The sequence below is a fragment of the Crinia signifera genome, unplaced genomic scaffold (genome assembly GCF_055691185.1).
Source record: "Crinia signifera unplaced genomic scaffold, ASM5569118v1 HAP2_SCAFFOLD_97, whole genome shotgun sequence".
NCBI lineage: Eukaryota > Metazoa > Chordata > Amphibia > Anura > Myobatrachidae > Crinia > Crinia signifera.
The window spans coordinates 329,189-348,428 of record NW_028142851.1 but is presented as its reverse complement, the minus strand read 5'-3'; the positions used below and the strand labels follow the sequence as shown (position 1 = coordinate 348,428).

General features: G+C 45.2%; 1 protein-coding gene across 6 annotated transcripts in view; it reads left to right on the top strand.

Moving 5' to 3' along the window:
* The window catches only part of CABIN1 (calcineurin binding protein 1), a 245,997-nt gene that overhangs the window by 14,524 nt on the left and 212,233 nt on the right, over positions 1-19,240 (top strand). For all 6 annotated transcript variants that reach the window (XM_083168467.1, XM_083168471.1, XM_083168470.1 and 3 more), the window contains 5 exons: positions 602-782; positions 1,319-1,448; positions 4,628-4,777; positions 4,868-5,157; positions 5,444-5,612. In XM_083168467.1, the coding sequence (XP_083024593.1) occupies positions 602-782; positions 1,319-1,448; positions 4,628-4,777; positions 4,868-5,157; positions 5,444-5,612 (920 nt within the window). The remainder of the gene's footprint in view (positions 1-601; positions 783-1,318; positions 1,449-4,627; positions 4,778-4,867; positions 5,158-5,443; positions 5,613-19,240) is intronic.

The window sequence follows — 19,240 nt, the reverse complement described above, 5'->3', positions numbered from 1 at the left end:
GAATCAGCACCCGATTTGCACATGTGCGAACCAGTCTCCTGCATCCGGCACAGTAAACATTGGAGTATTACATAAACCATTAGTTTTCACACATCTCTGAATCAGACCCATAGCCCACAAATGCAGGACAGCTTTATTTTTTCAGTGCAAATTAGGTTTGAGTTTGGAGAATGTTTGGGACTTTTTAAAGCAACATGGTTTTTCCAAAATGTGTCTTTTTTTTTTTTTTGCAATACTCCCAACTCAGAATCCGCGCCATGCTCAGGATCTTTGGGAAATTAAGTTTTCCAGATAAAGGACTAATCATAGAGTTCTTTCAAGTGTGCACTCAGTGGCTGTCAGATCAAACTGAACCCCAGCATTCAATTGTTTGGTCTGAGTGCCAAGATACTGAATCCGTCCAGTTTGTTTGCCCACATATTTTGACAAATTGGTCATATATATTTATATGAAATTGAAATAAAATGGTTTGATATTTGTGTTTATTGGCACCATAAACTTCCTAACCAAATGGTATAACAGTCTAGTCTTTGATTCAAATAAATAAAGTGCACATTCACAAAAGGAATACTTCATTGTTACTTTGCTTGTATCTGTACAGGCCGTCATGTTGGACTCTACTGATGTTAATCTATGGTACAAGATTGGTCGGTTGGCTCTTCGTCTAGTGCGCATTCCACTGGCACGGCATGCATTTGAAGAAGGACTACAATGTAACCCTGATCACTGGCCATGTCTGGATAACCTGATCACTGTCCTGTATACAATCAGTGATTATGGCAGTAAGTAATTACAACACATGGGGTCAATTCTATTCAGAACGATGTGAATAGCGCCGGGATGGAGCTCCCAGAGCTATTAAAATCGGTGTTCTGCTAGGTCGTAGAGGGACAGTACTTGCAGGTGTTTATGCGAGTACCCGCATTTTCCAGCTTTCAGTGCGTTAAGTTCCCATGATGCTGTTTGTGCCATGCTAGGGCACAAAACAGCTTTGCCACGCTAGGTTTGTCAGACCCTCCTGGGGAGCGAGCAGATACCCACTAGTCTGCGTTAGTCGTTCTCTGATTAGAATAGCGTCGGCAGCTCCCTCCCAGCGCTATTCACATTGTTCTAAATAGAATTGACCCAATACAGGTAGTAAAATAGGGGAGTGTTTGAAGAGAGGGTAAGCAGTACATAGTAGTGCAGTTAACGAATTGTTTGGCAGTACATGTATCTGATGTTTATTGTATTCTAGCTAATGGTACAGTATACCAAGTAGCACTCTGGAAGAAAAAGAATAACATTCCAAGCAATAAAGTTTCTGCTTTGTTCCCAGACTGCCTGTACTTCATTTGCAAGGCTTTAGAAAGAGACTGTCGCTATAGCAAAGGTTTGGTATTGAAAGAGAAGATCTTCGAAGAGCAGCCCTGCCTTAGGAAGGACTCTTTCCGTATGTTCCTTAAATGGTGAGTTTACACCTATATGTGTGTGTGTGTGCAGTGGTGTAGCTAGGTGCCATGGTGCCCGGAGGAAGGTCATATTTCGTGCCCCCCCCCCACCCGGTAATGAATTGGGGGCGTGGCTAATGGAATCTGCTGCTTTATACAAGAACCTGTAACGGAATCTGCTGCGCTATATAAGACACTGTAACGGAATCTGCTGCTCTATATAGGACACCGTGATGCTCCATTATACAAATGCCCCACACCGTGTTGCTCCATTACACATATGCCCCACACCGTGTTGCTCCATTACACATATGCCCCACACCGTGTTGCTCCATTACACATATACCACACACAGTGATGCTCCATTACACATATGCCACACACATGATGCCCATTATACATATGCCACACACCGTGATGCTCCATTACACATATGCCACACCCAGTGATGCTCCATTACACATATGCCACACACATGATACCCATTATACATATGCCCCACACGTGATGCTCCATTATACATATGTCCCACACCGTGTTTCTCCATTACACATATGCCACACACAGTGATGCTCCATTACACATATGCCACACACATAATGCCCATTATACATATGCCACACACCGTGATGCTCCATTATACATATGCCCCATAACGTGAAGCTCCATTCTACAAATGCCCCTCAGAATGATGCTCCATTAATAATGACACACACCGTGATGCCCATTATACCTATGACCCACAACGTGAAGCTCCATTATACATATGCCCCACACCTTGATGCTCATTAAACATATGCCACATACATGATGCCCATTATACATATGCCCCACAGCGTGATGCTCCATTATACAAATGCCCCACAGCGTGATGCTCCATTATACATATGCCCCACACATGATGCCCATTATACATATGCCCCACACATGATGCCCATTATATATCAGTGAAAAGGGTATGCAGGCTAGAGTCACAGGCCACGAAGTTACCTACTGTGCACACAGTTTAAAAAAAAAAGGCCATTGTGGGCATGGCCCCTGCCCAGTGCCATATCATGGAGATGTGCTGCTCCTGGGATCTAGCAGCCATGGTTCCCACCTGTTACCTGCCCCCGAAGTTCTCCAGCACCAAGCTCTTCCCCGCACTCTGCCCGCCCACCACGGCTATCTGTGGCAGCTCCAGGCGTCCTGCAGCTGGTTCACCAGCGGGATGAGCTGCTCCATATCCCGGTTCCCTGTCATTACTGCTGTGGCAGGAAATGCGCCCGCCGCTGCTGCTGAGGGTCGGAGTGCCGGGCTGCTGGTGCTGGGGGGGAGGGTGGGGCTCCCGGGTCCTGGGTATGAAATCCGGCGGCCGCGGTCATAACTAATAGGTCAGGCCGCCGCCCGGCCCCACTGTCCGTGACGCTTGGCGGCAGGGACCGGGCACGCAGGGCAGGAGTCAGGCGCCGGGCAGGACAGCCGCCGGCGCTGCACATGCTGCCCATTAGCAGACTGCAGTGGGATCATTTGCAGAGTGGGGGGCGGGCCGGCGGCGCCATTCAACCAATCGCCGCCCGGAACATGAGCTCCGGTGGCTCCGCCCTCCCTACTCCTCTGTGTGTGTGTGTGTGTGTGTGTTTAGTGAATTGAACAACTTTTATCTCATTACAATGGCACTAGTCAGAATGGGGTATATTGGGCAGCAAGTGAACAGTCAGTTCCTGAAGTTGCTGGCAGCCGGAATAATGAGCAAGCATAAGAATCTTAAGGGATTTGAAAAGGGCCAGTGAGCTCGCAGACCTCAATTCATGATAAACAAATAGCCTGTGTATACAATCTGCGTGATACCTGGTGGTAAGGGGTGCAGAGCAATACTCATGTGTTTGAGTCAGTGCAGAGACTGGAGTTGGCCAGTGTGACATATCATGGTAATATTTTGGAACATACATACCCTGTATTTAGAAGAAGTAGAGGTTGGAGTATAAGGGGTTATTCAGACCTGATCGCAGCTCTATGATTTTGGAAGATGGACGATTATCAACTGACTGCGCTAGGCCACTTAGCAAAAAAATCCAGGGTCTTTATGATCGATAGCTGTCAGCAAATTGATTGACAGGAAGCTATTTGTGGGTGTCACCCTGCAGTTTTTTGGGGCTAGGTCCTGGGTTAAGCACAGACTTGGAAACTTATCAGATAGTGAGTTGCGAGTGGATTTGCAGCTATTTGCTGTTCAGTGCGATATTTCCAGGCCATTCGCAGTCTGCACAGGGCGCGGCGGCGATTACCTGATCGCAGGGCTTTTTCATTCCGCAGAGCAGTGATCAGGTCTGAATAATAAGGTGAGTTTAGAACATGTATGAATAAATATAATAAGCTGTGTATTTTATTCATGTGAGTACCACTTCCTCAGGGTATTTGTGCAGAATCAGACTGCAGTAATGGGCTTAGTGTCTTGGAGTATTAAGGCTTCTTCCTGTTGATCTTTATTTTGCTGTATACGCATTTATTGATATATATACTTGTCATGGCAGCACAGCGAAGGTTACATCAGACCAAATTACACTTTGTAAGCCCAATGTCACTAACACAGAGTCTATCAGTTTATTAAGAATGGTAACTGAATAAGTAACTGGTTGTTCTCTGTAATATGCCAGTGATGCACTTTGTAGCACCGTTTTCAAGAGACTTAAATAAGTTTGTAATTTTGTTACTAATACTCCTTTTACACCGACCTGAATATCCAGAGAGCACGTAACAAAAACCCGGGTTTGCAGGTGGTGTAAATGCACCAATTTAAAAGATGCCAGGTCAAGAGACCGGACATTTCAACCTGGTAGGCGAGCAGGGTAGAACACGGGTTCAGTCCGGATCGTGGTGCAGTATAGACAGGTAACCAAGGTCGATGCGATCTGGGACCTGTTTACTGCAATGGAACAGCCAGCACTGGGAGATGCTCTCATCTATTACCTGTTAATAATACAGCGCACTCATTCTTTAAATCAACCCAAACCCTTATTACAGCTATTCTCCATGAGGTGTCCAGCTCTTTCCATATGTTTTGTAATTCTCCTTTACACAACAGATATACAAAGATATAAATACAGAACGTGCAAATAGACCATTCGTATAGGTCAGGGACAGTAATGTGGAATATGTTATTATCAGATCGTTTCTAATGGTCACAATCATTTTCCTTCTATTCCTGTGTTGCTCAGTGACATGTCCATTCATGAAGTACATGTAAGTGAGGAGGAGGCAAACGGAATTTTGGAGGAAGCATTAGATTTGCGGAAGAAGAGACAAGCTTTGACTGTAAAAAAGCAGGAGCCTGATTTAAAGCTGGTCCATCCCCTCCCATTTTTAACGTGAGAATGATGTTTTAATAAAGTGAATTATATAAGAACAATAATTGTTGTATGCAGTGTAATAGTATCTGGCCTATGTTTTGTTCCCAGATGGAAGTGTCTTGGGGAAAGTTTGCTGACTACTTACCGACACCTTACAACATGTGAACCGCCGCGCCCTAGTTTGGGGAAAAGGATTGACCTCACAGAATACAAAGCTCCGGAGCATCTTCTTCATGTTTCCCAGACCTCCTCCTCTCCTACAAACAAAGCTTCAGACACACCCAGCAGTTCAACCCCACCAACACCGTCTGTGTCTGTACCTGAGCCGTTCCCTACCCTCTCCTCTACTGGCAATGCTATATCTTCCCAAAACATTATAGATGCCGCAACTCTACAAGGTTAGAGCGAATGAAACACTGTGAACTATCTGGCAATAAATAGGGTGCAAGTTGACCTCTCCGGGCCAATGTAGAGTAGTATTTTGTATGTTTCTTGTGTAGAAAATAATAATAATAATAATACTTGATACAAGGAATGACATGCATGGCAAACTTTCAATGTTTACTTATATCTTATTATTATTTTCTGTGCATTATGTGAATGTGTTTCTCTGTAAATTCCTATGTCTTTTGATGTGTTTGTCCTCATGGTAACCTTACTGGCCATTGCATTTTGGTTTACTAGCAGACCAACCCACTGGTGACAAGACCAAGAAGGGTGTTAAGAGGAGGAGGATATGTGAGGATGCAGGGGAGACAGCCAAGAGACGCTCTGCCCGTGTACGCAACACCAAATGCAAGAAGGAGGAGAGAATTGATTTTCAAGAATTGCTGCTGAAATTCTTGCCATCCAGGTACAAATTGACTGTTTTTATGTGGTATTACCCTGTCTTGTACAAGGTTGCCACAGGTATACTTTGGTTGGTGCTTTACTGTCTTGTCTCCTAATAGAAACCTTGTCTGCCCATCTACAGTATTCCTGCAAACCACGGGCGCTATTTGTGCTTTTGGATTTGTTCAGATTTCTTTATAGCGGTATGTTTGTTCCCCTGCTGTGTTGGCTTTTGCTGTAACGCCACCCAGTCACTAAGTGACTGCGTTTCAGCTGCACAGGATCAGCATTCCCCTGATGTAGGAGAATAGTTCCTGCCACTACTAGGCTTATATACTGTCATGTACAAAGACCTGTTCTGAGGGGGATAAGTGGTATCGGCGCACTTTATGTGCACTGTGGGTGAAAACCTGGGATCCAGTGACCATCGAGCAGTATGGTTCAAAATAAAGACAGAGACCGACTCATCGCACACAAAAACAAAGGTGTTAGATTTTAGGAAGGCTGATTTTGTAGAGATGGGAAACTCTGTAAGGGATTCTTTGGCAGAGTGGATGAACTTGGAAAGAGTGCAGGAGAAGTGGGAAAATTTAAAAAGTGCAATACTGAAAGCAGCAGAATTTTGTGTCAAGAGTTAGGATAAACACAAGGAAACGGAAGCCATTGTGGTTGGCTAAGAAGGTAATCAGATGTGCAAAAGCACAGGCTGAAGAGAAAATGGCCCACTCAGTGGGTAAAGGGGGGGAAAACTTATTTTAGGTATATAACTGAAAGGAGAAAAACAAAAAGTGGAATAATAAGACTAAAGACAGAGGGCAGTATTCAATGACCATACTCGGCATGTGCAGCGAATCCTGTTTAGGATTCACTGCACAGTCGCCGTGTTCCGGAGGGCTGGGGCCTTCGCTGCCAGCCCTCGCTGTCACAGTATTCAATGCCGCAGGGGCTCGCTGCCCCTGATGGCGATTCTTACCGCAGGGAGCCGGGGGGGCGGGGGCAGGCAGGGAGATGGAAGTCTCCCTGCCTGACCCAGAATGTATGTGGGGAGGAGGTGGGCTCCCCAGGACCCAGGCAGCACAAGCTGCTCCCCGGGAGAGCTAGCAGGGGACCGGGTACGGAGCCGCTTGCACTGCTCCTGATCATACATCCTGATTGGGAGCAGTGACTATATGAATATCTAATGAACGGCTCTCGGGCCCCCTGCTGGCTGTTATGTGCAAAAAAAATATATATATATTCATGTGCTGTACGTACATGAATAAAACTAGCATGCCCCTTCACATAATAAAATTCCTGATTTTTTTTTTTGACACCGAAAAAAAAAAAAAAAAAAAAACCCTTTATTTTAAAAGTTCACATTCCAGTTCACCATAAAAAGATGGCGATTGCTACATGGTGACACATGTCAAAAATCACTTAGAAAGCAATTCGCCATCTGATCATTGAATACACTCACGTCGAATCACATTGAAAAACCACAGCGAATTGTGGAGAGTATCAGCCGGTGAATTGTCCGTCATTCACTGTTCGCCGTCAGCGACTATTGCACGTTGAGTAGGGTGATTCACTTTTTCAGTAAAAAGATTCACCTTAGAGCGTGAAAATCGCACACATTCGCCGTAGATCATGGCGAATCAGCCTCATTGAATACTCAGAGAGTGGAAGTCTTCTTGAGGGGGACAATGTAATAGCAGATCATATTAATAATTATTTCTGCTCAGTATTCACTGCTGAAAGAGAGGGAAGGGGACACAGTTAAGTTGCAAGTATAGTCTGAAAACTGAGGGAGAAACAAGTACATTTAGTTCCTCCCTCTCAAAACTGAAAGTGGATAAATCAATGGGTTCAGATGGGATACATCCAAGGATACTAAAAGAGCCTAAAGGGGAGCTGGTAAAACAAATAACAGAATTATTCAACCAGTCAATAGCTACTGGAGTAATCCCAGAGGACTGGAAAACGGGGAATGTAGTCCCACTGCACAAAAGTGGAAGAAAGGAAGAGGTAAGCAACAAATGACCAGTGAGCCTTACATCCGTAGTAGGTAAATTGATGAAAACAATCTTAAAACAAAGAGTTGTAGAATATCTCATAACCAACAATTTACAGGATCCGAAACAGCATGGGTTTACTGGGGGAAGATCATGTCAAACAAATCTTTTTGACTGGGTGACTAAAGTAATAGATCAAGGTGGGGCTGTAGATGTAGCTTATCTAGACTTTAGTAAGGCTTTTTACACTGTCCCACATCGCAGACTGTTAAATAAACTTGAAAGCTTGGGACGGGATTTTTAGTTGAATGGATAAGAGCGTGGTTGCAGGACAGAAAACAGAATGTTGTAGTTAACGGAGTACAGTCAAAGGAAGGAAAGGTTACAAGTGGGGTACCCCAGGGATCTGTACTTGGACCAGTGCTTTTTATTATCTTTATTGGTGATATTGCAAAATGGAATTGAGGGTAAAATGTGCCTTTTTGCAGATGACATAAAGGTATGCAACAGGGTAGACACACCAGGAGGGGTAAAACAAATGATTGATGATCTAGGTCATGGGTCCTCAAACTGCGGCCCTCCAGATGTGTTGAAACTACAAATCCCAGCATGTCTTGCCACAGTTTTAACACTCCCTTATAGCAAAACTGTGGCAAGGCATGCTAGGATTGTAGTTTCAACACATCTGGAGGGCCGCAGTTTGAGGACCCATGATCTAGGTAGATTAGAGGAATGGTCAAGAGCATGGCAACTACAGTTTAATGCCAAAAAATGCAAAATCATGCACTTGGGTCTCAAAAATCCAAAGACTAAATATAGTATAAATGGCACTATAATGGAAACTGAGGAAGAGAGGGATCTAGGTGTCACTATTTCAGGGGACTTAAAGGCAGGTAGGCAATGTAACAAAGCAATGAAGAAGGCAAGTCAGATGCTTGGTTGAATAGGGAGGTATCAGCAGTAGAAAGAAAGAAGTAATAATGCTACTGTATAGGTCATTGGTACGACCTCATCTAGAGCACTGTGTTCAGTTCTGGAGGCCATATCTCCAGAAGGATATAAATACATTAGAGACTGTACAAAGAAGGGCAACTAAAATGGTGCATGGCCTACATCTCAAAATGTACCAGGAAAGACTAAAAGACCTTAATATGTATACTTTAGAGCAGAGAAGGGAAAGGGGGGGACATGATAGAAACTTTCAAATATATCAATGGCTATAACAAGGTACAGGTGGGAGACATTCTTCACAGGAAGAGGAGCAGCAGAACAAGAGGACATGCACTGAAACTAGAGGGAGGAAGATTTAGGTGAAATTTGAGGAAGAATTACTTCAAAGAAAGGGTAGTAGATAAGTGGAATAGCCTCCCATCAGAGGTGGTAGAGGCAACTACAGTAGAACAATTTAAACATGCTTGGGATAGGCATATAGATATCCTTCCAAAACAATAAGGATCAAATATGGTTTGAGGTAACATGTTTAAAAAAGGGGCAGACTAGATGGGCCAAGTGGTTCTTATCTCCCGTCAAATTCTATGTTTCTATGATGCTGCTTCTCTCCCATGTTATAAAGCTATGATTACCAGCAAAAGGCACGGGCGCTATGCACCCTGTACAGAAGATTTAGGTGGTTTACGAACCAATATATAATGCGCTAATTAAGCAGCCTAAGGTCCCACTAACAAAAAATTGAGACACCATTCCAATCTAAGACAAACAATACCAAACAGAGATATGGAAGTGTTCCTCTGGCGCTTATAAATAAATATCTCTTTTTCTTTCCAAACAGGTAAGTGCTCAAAAAGGAATAGAAAATATACAAATAGTGTAACACTGTGTGATGTCACTGTTAGATCATAGACACAGATATTTAAGGGATCCGTACTAAAGATTATGGTCTACTTGGAAGGTAGACAATAACGTTAAATGGGGGGACAAACTTCTGTCTCCTGCGGCTTTGGGATTCCTCCACATCCAAGATCAGTCACTCAGATAGAAAATATAAAGTAAAACACCATCATAGTGAAGTACAATTTAATAACATTTTTTAAAACAGGGTGGTTCAGGGGGTACAATAAAAATGGACTCACCCAACTTTTTTGTCCACAAGTAAATGTAGACAAAGCAAGCATAAGTATGTTTCTCCACACAGGCGTCCCTGGAAATGCTGCACGGGAGGTTAGAATCCAAAAGAAAGCCCCTCTGTGATCCACAGTCACCGACCGGTTTCGACACTATGGGCGGTATTCAATGACTTTTATCACCAGTTACGGCGATACTGTTTTTAGATTCGCCATCAATTCGCCGGCTTTTTTGCTGTGATTCGCCATGCATGGAGATTCGTCGGGACTCGCCGAGTCACCCTATTCAACGTGGCTGAGATTCGCCGCCCCTAACGGCGAATCTCAGCCAATCCGGCGTATCCCTAAACAGCTTCATTACTGTAGTCAGTGTTTAAGAAATTGCAGTGAAATGCAAAAAAAATGCAAATTACCCTGAAAAAACGATTCCAATACAGCAGACTGCAAAAGGCCAAACGAAGGAGTGAGGTGGGGAGGAGATTCATGGGTAATTGAGGTGAATCATGGGTAATAACAATGCATTGTGGGAGAAAAAAAAAATACCAGAAAAAATTAAAAATATATTCATATAGCACTTCTACAACCATAAAATTACACAAGGGCAGCAAATAATATTAGATTACACTTGCAGAGTTAAATTGAACACTTAAAACCAATTATTTCAGAAGTTCATATAAAAGTTCACCATAAAAAGATGACGAGGGAAACTCGGTGAAGAGCGGCGATAAGAATCAAGAAATAGATTCGCCAACTTCTCATTGAATACACTATTGGTGAATCCCGGCGAATCCCAATGAAAAATCCTATTGACAAAGCCCGGCGATTTGCAGCGAATAACATATGGTGAATTGTCCTTCATTCGCCGGTCGCCATCGGCGAATATAGCTCATTGAATAGGGTGATTTGCTTTTGGAGCTCCAAAAATCGCAGATACACATGAAAAAATCACAGATTCGCCATAAAACTTGGCGAATCTGCCTCATTGAATACCGCCCTCTGCAGTGTGTTTTTCAATGTGTATGGGTAGGTTAAACCCATAGTTATTTATATCTAACTGAATGTGTGTGTTCCACATTAGCATATTAAAAGGTCGGGAAATCTCATTACCAACCTATGCTGTGGTGCAGGGACCGGATGTGACATTGGCTTTCCACTTGCGCTCCAGTCCTATTCCGGAAATCACCCTCACCCCGTCAGAGGTGTGCACGGGGTGAGGGTGATTTCCGGAATAGGACTGGAGCGCAAGTGGAATGCCTATGTCACCGGTCCCCGCACCTCAGCATAGGTTGGTAATGAGATTTCCCAACCTCTTGATATGCTAATGTGGAACACACACATTCAGTTAGATATAAATAACTATGGGTGTAACCTACCCATACACCTTGAAAAAGACACTGCATAGTGTCAAAACCGGTCGGTGACTGTGGATCACAGAGGGGCTTTCTTTTGGATCTCCCGTGCAGCATTTCCAGGGACGCCTGTGTGGAGAAACATACTTATGCTTGCTTTGTCTACATTTACTTGTGGACGAAAACGTTGGGTGCGAGTCCATTTGTACCCCCTGTACCACCTTGGTTTAAATTTTTTTATTAAATTGTACTTCACTATGATGGTGTTTTACTCTATATTTTCTATCTGAGTGACTGATCTTGGATGTGGAGGAATCTCAAAGCCGCAGGTGACAGAGGTTTGCCCCCATTTAACGTGATTGTCTACCTTCCAAGTAGACCATAATCTTTGGTACGGATCCCTTAAATATCTGTGTCTATGATCTAACAGTGATGTCATACAGTGTTACACTATTTGTATATTTTCTATTCCTTTTTGGAAAGAAAAAGAGAGGTTTATTTATAAGTGCCAGAGGAACACTTCCATATCTCTGTTTGGTATGCTATGCACCCTGTCACTATCAGCGCTGCTATCTACAAGATAGCATGCCAATATGACTGGCAATGTATGAATGGTCAGAGTTTGTCAGCTGCAGGTGTCATTGACCAGCGTCGGGCTGCATGTGCAATCTTGCAAGAGCTTGCACATACCCAGTCAGCTGGCCGGGGATGAGACACAGTACTTCAGCAATGGGCTGTAGTGCTGTTGGGGCCTGGCAGAGAATCGCTGGAGGGTAAGTTCTCTTAAATCGAAAAAACTTAACTGAGTTTCTTCTGCTTCTGTGCACAACCTGGAGCTGGTATGGCGCACAGCCTGGATTTAATGGTGTAGATTGCTGAGAATGGTGTAGCTTGTTCTGTTATGGGCACAACCTGGAGCTGATGGCGAGCTTTCTGTGTGTGGTGCACAGCCATGGGCAGATTGTGAAGCTTGCGCTTTATAGCGCACATCCTGGAGTTGATAGCAAGACAGCAGGTGATAATGTGCACATATGGACTAGAATTGGAGCAGATGTGCAGACATCTTGCCAGGAGCCAGGAAGAAGAACTCTGGAGAGTAGTAGTTCTGGTAGTCCGCTCACTACCAGAGTTGGTTTAATTAGCTTGCCCTTATTCCAGATAGGCTGAGCAGAACATATTTGGAGGCAATAGATTCATGTTGGGAGTTAGTCACGTGAGCTTGGCTAAAATGGTGGCACATGTATTCTGAGAACCCAGGAGATTACTCGTGAATGAATGCACTATGCGGTAATGGGGCCTGGAACCCCAATGTATGACAAACTCTTCTTTATATGGCAATTGCTTGTTTGTCCTATACTATCCTCAGCTGTTTTCCTGTCCTCCTGTGCACCCTTAGCTCTAAGATCATCAATAAAGATCTGGGTGAAATATGCAGGGTCAGTATGGATGTGCAGCACATTTGAACTCATCAAGTCAATACCAGAGAGGCAAAGGATTCTTTCTAGCTTTCAACTTGGAAAGAGCTCAGTGGGTAGGAGGTCTCTCTCTGCCCATATTTGGGCATTATAAATACAGACATGTTAATAGGGATGCCTGTAGTTCCCACTCACTGGCTAGCTCTGATAAAATGACATCTCGGCAGGTGTGGGTTGTGGGTTTACGATGCTGAGAATGCCAGCGGTCAGAAGACGGACCCCAGCATTTGCTGGTCATGAACGTGACCGTTCTAGGGTAAGTATATTTTAACATTCTCCCTCCCTCCCACTAAACCACCTTTCCCGTAGCCTAACCCTAGCCTACCCCCTCTTTAGCCTAACCCTAGCCTACCCCCTCTTTAGCCTAACCCTCCCTCCGCGTAGGCAAGCACTAACCTATTCCTGATACTTATGTTCTGGATGTAGGCTGTCTGGATTTCCGCGCCTTTCTTCTGTCTTCCGGCACCCTGAGCTCCAGGATGCTAGCTACATCCCCTCAGCAGAGCATGTAGAGAAAGACTGCATTGGTTAGAGTAATGAAGCCTACGTCCTGCCAGCATCCAATGAGACCTGTATATACTTTCCAGCAATAGAGCAATATCTGTAGGTGACAGATGCTTCAGCTTGTTACACTTTGAACAGATGAACTCCCCAAGACAGCTCTAGTGTTCTCTGTAGGCTGTGTTTTGCCCTGTCCAATTTTGAAGGGCAAAATGCAAAAACAGCCAGGACCGTCTGTCCCCATTGCCGCTGTCAAGAGTAATTGGGGGAAGCCCAGAACCTACATAGGTGCTAGGGCCTGGCACACCCTCAACAGAGATGTTGGTGGGTGGGGGTCGGCCTGCAGATGTCACCCACATTAGTGACATTAGCAGGTGGGCCCGCACACACTAGTGGCATCGGGGGGCCCAGGCCTCCTCATTTACAGTGCCTCCTTTCCCGCCGCACCCCTCCCTGCCATGATCTTAGAGGGATCACTAAGCTTAGCAGTGACTCTGCTGGCTGACTTGCAGACTTTAGGCACAGGTTTCTTAGCAAAGGTATCTTCTGTGGCCTGTGTGAAGGTTGAGAAATCAACACAGGCTATAGAATCATAATAAGGTGGTTTGCCCAATAAAGTGCATAAAGTTCCAGGATAGCAGGTGCAATGGGCTTCACTTGATGAGTCTTTATAAGGCAGACTGATCTTTTGGCAGCATGGGATTTGAAACAATTCAACATTCTGTGGAACCTGTAAACAAAACTGTCGTCAGATTTGTGCTGTGATCCGTGTTGGCTCTGAGTAGGGAGGCCAATAATTCTGGGGAATTTTTTTCAATCCTGGGATATGGGATTGAAAAATGCTAAATCCCAGGATACCCAAGATCGAGCCATCCTAGTATCTGGGCAGTATCTCCCCACCCTCCCTCCACAGGTCAACCCGTAGTATTACTTACATGTGGCTGGCTGGTGGTGACAGGCGGCAGCAGCAGGACATGGCAGGCGGGAAGAGATCATTGCGGTGGGAGGGAAGCGAGTGGGACTGGTGGGGCGGGCTGCACAGCGTGATCTCTGACTATGTCACACTGTGCAGAGCCGCACAACCGGAGACAGGAGCTGCCTGGCATTAGATTGTGCTGGCCAGTCCTGGAATCCCAGGATTCAAAGTTCCAATCCCGAGATTCAAATCCTGCCAATTTTATGGCTAAGGGCAGTATTCAATGAGAAAAATTCTCCGTGTTTTATGGAGAATTTTTGCTTTTTTCGCCTTGGACGGAGCATTTTGCTCTCCAAAAGTGAACCACCCTATTCAATGTGAAATATTCGCCGTCTTTCTAAGTGATTTTCGCCGTCTCTCTCCGTGTAGAAATTCTCCATCTTTTGATGGAGAGCTGGAATGTGAACTTTTAAACTAAAAGGTTTTTTTTTTTTTTATTTTGGTGTCAAAAAATCAGGGTTTTTTTTCTGTGAAGGGGCATGTTATTTTTATTCATGTGCTTATAGCACATGAATATATATTTAATAAAAAAATATATATTTTTTTAAAATTATTATTATTTTTTTTTTTTTTTTACAGTGCAGCCAGCAGGGGGCCGGAGCGTTCGAGCCGCTCATTAGATATTCATATATTCACTGCACCCGATCGTTAATATGCACGATCGGGTGCAGTGAATACTGGGTCCCCCGCTGGCTATAGGGGGGGGGGGCAGCCTGTGCTGCCTGGGTCCTGGGGAGCCCCCTCCCCTCCACATATGTTCTGGTGCATCCAGGGAGACTTTAATCTCCCTGGATGCCACCGTCCCACGGCTCCCTGTCAGCTCCCTGCCGCGGACGCTCGTCCGCTGCAGGGGTTAAGACTCGCCGCGAGTGGCGGCGAGTCTTAAATACATTGAATAGTGGGAGCAGGAGGCTCCGGAACACGGAGAGTGCATGGCGAGAGAAAAAATCTCTCGCCATGGACAGAGAATTTTTTTCATTGAATACTGCCCTAAATCCTGTGATTCCGCCGATGCCAGGATTGGCCACCCTAGCTCTGACTGCTGAAAGCAATTAGCTAGGCAATGTCAGGCAACATAGATTTGCGTAACATCCCTTACTGGTTGTGCTGCTCACTCTGGCTTCCATGGTCTGTGCTTCAGCTTCCGCCCTGGACCGCAATGCAGTTACTTTGTCACCTCAATGCTCCCCGTGGACTTTCTTGCCATCTCCGCCTGGGAGCCGCCATTTTGCAGTCACCTGATCTCCCCTCCTCCAATTGCAGGCCCCAGTCCAGTCAGATGACTCCCCTCACCAATTGCTACACAGCAAGGGAGATAAAAGGGCACCTATGAGCTCCAGCAGTCGCCCAGAACATTACTGCTTCATCTTAGTCTAGGTTCCGGATTCCTGTGTTCATTCTCACTTTTCCTGGAAGCTCTGTCTTCTTTCCAGCAATTCACAGGATCCAACTTGTTCTTGCTATCTGCGCTGCATACTTTACTGGTTATCCTAGGTATCAGTAGTCTGTATTTTCCCTGGCTTGTTGCTTCCTATTCCAGTTCCGGTCTGGCTGGCGCAAGTCATTTCAAGTCTGACTCCAGTCTTCTTTCCAGTCTGGCCGGTGCCAACCCAGCACAAGTCAGTACAAGTCTAATTGCTTTTCCGTTTTTACTGATTCCAGTTTGGTCATTACCAAACCAGCTTCCGTTCTTCTCCTGATTCAGCTTCCAATAAATTCCACCTCCATTAAGCTTGAATCCTCACTACAGACAGCTATCTTCTGTACACTCTTATTCTTAATAAACAGTTACTCTTCCTAGTTATACCCATTATAGCAGTATCGATTCTCAACCAGCTACCTTCTTGCCTTGTATACCTTGTGTGCAAAAGTTACATTTGCCCAACTAAGTTGGGCAAATGCCAATGCCAGAATCAAAGTAGAGTTTACAATAAACCATAGATGAGAACGTATGAATCTGTACATTTGTAGACTAGGCAGCAACTAAGTATAGCGCATTGTATTCAGAGGTTTTTCCTGTCTACAAAGATATTTTGAATAATCTGAGACCTAACTAGTTGAAAATAAAACAAATGCAAGAAACAATGGGCCTGATTCAGACCTTTTTGCTAGGCTGCATATGTTCGCAGCCTAGCGAACCGGTAAACTCGTGTGATACTCGCCGAAGGCATTCACACAGGGGGTCTGCACATGTGCATTTTCACGCATGCGCATACCCACACAATTGGAAACGGGGCCAAATTCGTCCCTGACCAGTTGGGTCTGAATCAGGCCCAATGTTTTCTTTAGCACTGGATCCATACTGTTTCTCCAACTCTTGTTTCAAGATTTTTTTTTTTTTTAAATGCGATAACCGCTGATACATTCATGTCTGAAGATAAATTGAGAAAATGTCTGGTTGTTGGATATTTAGTAATAACGTAACAGATATTCAAGTAGTTCTGACTGATATTGGACATTTGGTGTATGTTTAGAAACAATATGACTAACTTATTACAGTATCTTAATAAATTTTGTGCCTATTCTATTTGTCATTTTTCACTACACTTGTAAAGCGCAACGGAATCTGCTGCACTATATAAGAAACTGTGGTATTATCACGGCGCCCAATTAGCATATGTACGGCACGTTGTCAAATCGCATGCGTACGATGCGATGCGAATTTCCTATGTAATTTATTCACTGTTCTTTTTTTGCTCCAGGCGGTGCAGCGGATCGCATTGCATGGCACCGCAAAACCGAAGCGTGGCGAGCAGACGCGTATTACGTAACATGTATTCCGCGGGGCTCGCCACGCTTCGGGCTCAGTGGCTCGCCACACTATATTAAATCAACTCCACGCCGACGTGGATAGTGGGGGTATGAAAAAGTCGGGAGGACGCGTTCCGCCGCCCCCTCGTGGGGCTCGCTGCGCTCGCCACGCTTTGGGGTGGCATGTGTAGTGGGGGGTTGCCTCAATCTCATTGCATCTCATATAAGTGTAAAGTAAATGACATCGCACCCTATAAAATCGCATGTGATTTTGCGGTGCGATACAATCACATGCGATGCGATCGCACCGCCCGGGGGCAAAAAAGAGCAATGAATAAATTACATGGGAAAATCGCATCGCACGCAAAAAACGCATTTTCTTACGCAGAATCGCCCGCTAAGCATTTTGCTTAGTGGGCGCCATGATAATACACAAGTACCGAAACTGTAAATACATTTTTCTTAAAAATACCCTGTGGTGCCTTGGGTTGGTGGCCCAGGACCAATTCAAATTAATTATGATCTATAGACTCTATGTCAGTGGTTCCCAAACTGTGTGCCGTGGCTCCCTGGGGTGCCTCGGGACATTTGCAGGGGTGCCCTGGGTTGGTGGTCCAGGACCAACTCAAATTATTAATGGTTCGTTATTTATGAGCAAAACCAGTGCTGGTGGCTGCTAATCATAAAATGTGTACAAACAGAAGCAAATCCTGCCCTTTAACACATAACTGACCCTAAAGGCCCCCATACACTATGCGATTTTCGTCCGATTTCATCCGATTTCGGCCCTTTGGGCCGATAAATCGGATGAAATCGGACGAAAATCGCATGTGTTTGACATCTGATCTGATGCGCGGTCCCGTGCGCATCAGATCGGATCAGGGCGTCGGACCTGCTGAAGACTAGATATATCGGAATCTGGGCACATCTTGGGTGCTTTTTAGCACCCACGATGTTTCAGATCCGATATATCTCCGGGTACCTCCCTCGGGCGCTGTGGACCTTCTCCAGCCCCCAGTGTAGAAGCAGCAGCAGCTGTAACATGTCACAGGAAGTGACAGGCACCACGGAAAGAAGAGGTCAGAGGGCGGCAGGGAGAATCTTCCGTGCTGCTGCTGCTGCTGCTAGATGTCAACTCAGCACACGCAGCAGAGCCCTCAGCCCGGACTTCCCCCCCCTGCTCTGCTGATATATAACAGCACTCCCCCCTCTCCTCTGCTGCTGGATGAAGGCTCGGTTAGCAGAGCCCGGACTCCCACTAGAGTGTGAGGGTCCAGTGATGAGCAGGTTAGACGTTTTTGTTTTTTATCTGTGACTCATTTACTTGTTTGCTCTGTGTGTGTATGTATAATATATATATATATATATATATATATATATATATATATATATATATATATATATATAATCACAGAGCAAACAAGTAAATGAGTTACAGATTAAAAAAAAGTCTCATCACTAGACCCTCACCACACTCTCTGTACCCTATAACTGTGCCCATACATGAATGGGGGGGGAAGAGATAGTGTACCACACTATATGTTCCCTATAACCCGTCACTGGGCCCTAATTCCCATGTACCAAGCCGTATGCCCCCTATACTACATCGCTGAGCTTTTACCCCATGTAGCACACTCTATGCCCCCTATACCCTGTCACTGGGCCCTTATCCCCATGTACCACACTTTATGCCCTTTATTCCCTGTCACTGGGTCCTTACCCCCATGTCCTACACTCTATGCCCCCCATACCCGGTCACTAGGTCCTTAACCCCATATCAGGGCCGGCGCTACCCGCTCAGCACAGTCTGCAAAGCAGGTAGGCGCTGGCCCTTAAAGGCGCTTCCTCCCCTCCTCCAAGTCTGTACACTCAGTAGTGTAACTGCGGGCTGTGGGCTACTCAGTAGTGTAACTGGGCTGCTGGCTGCCGCAGCCTGCGCCTGTCAAAATATATGACAGGCAGCGGCAGGGCAGACACAGGGCGCTGCACAGGGGGAGTGGGGGCATTTAATTAAATTTAAATTGCCCGGCTCCAGTCCTGCCCGACATCATTATGCTGTGACGGCACGCATGGAACTGGCCCCTCCCACCTCCAACATGGCGGCGCTGGGGAAGGTAGGTAGAGCGATGGAAGCCATTAGGGTTGCAGCTTTCTGATTGGTTATTTCTTCTTTCACTGTGGACACAGTGGTCTGAAAGCTACGTTTCGGTCTATTTAATGACCGTTTTCAAGCTCATATAAACAGTAAATGGTACATACCTAAATAATCTCCACCAACGCCGCGCCCAGGTCGTCAGCTCCCCGCTGCGTGTCCGAGTCCAATGACGTCACCGTCCAGCGATGTATACCTGCCAGTTTGGACAGTGACGTCATTGGACTCGGACATGCAGCGGGGAGCTGACGACCTGTGCTGGTGGAGATTATTTAGGTATGTACTATTTACTGTTTGTATGAGCTTGAAAACGGTAATTAAATAGACCAAAATTTAGCTTTCAAACCCCTGTGTCTTTTGTGTGATAATGAGCA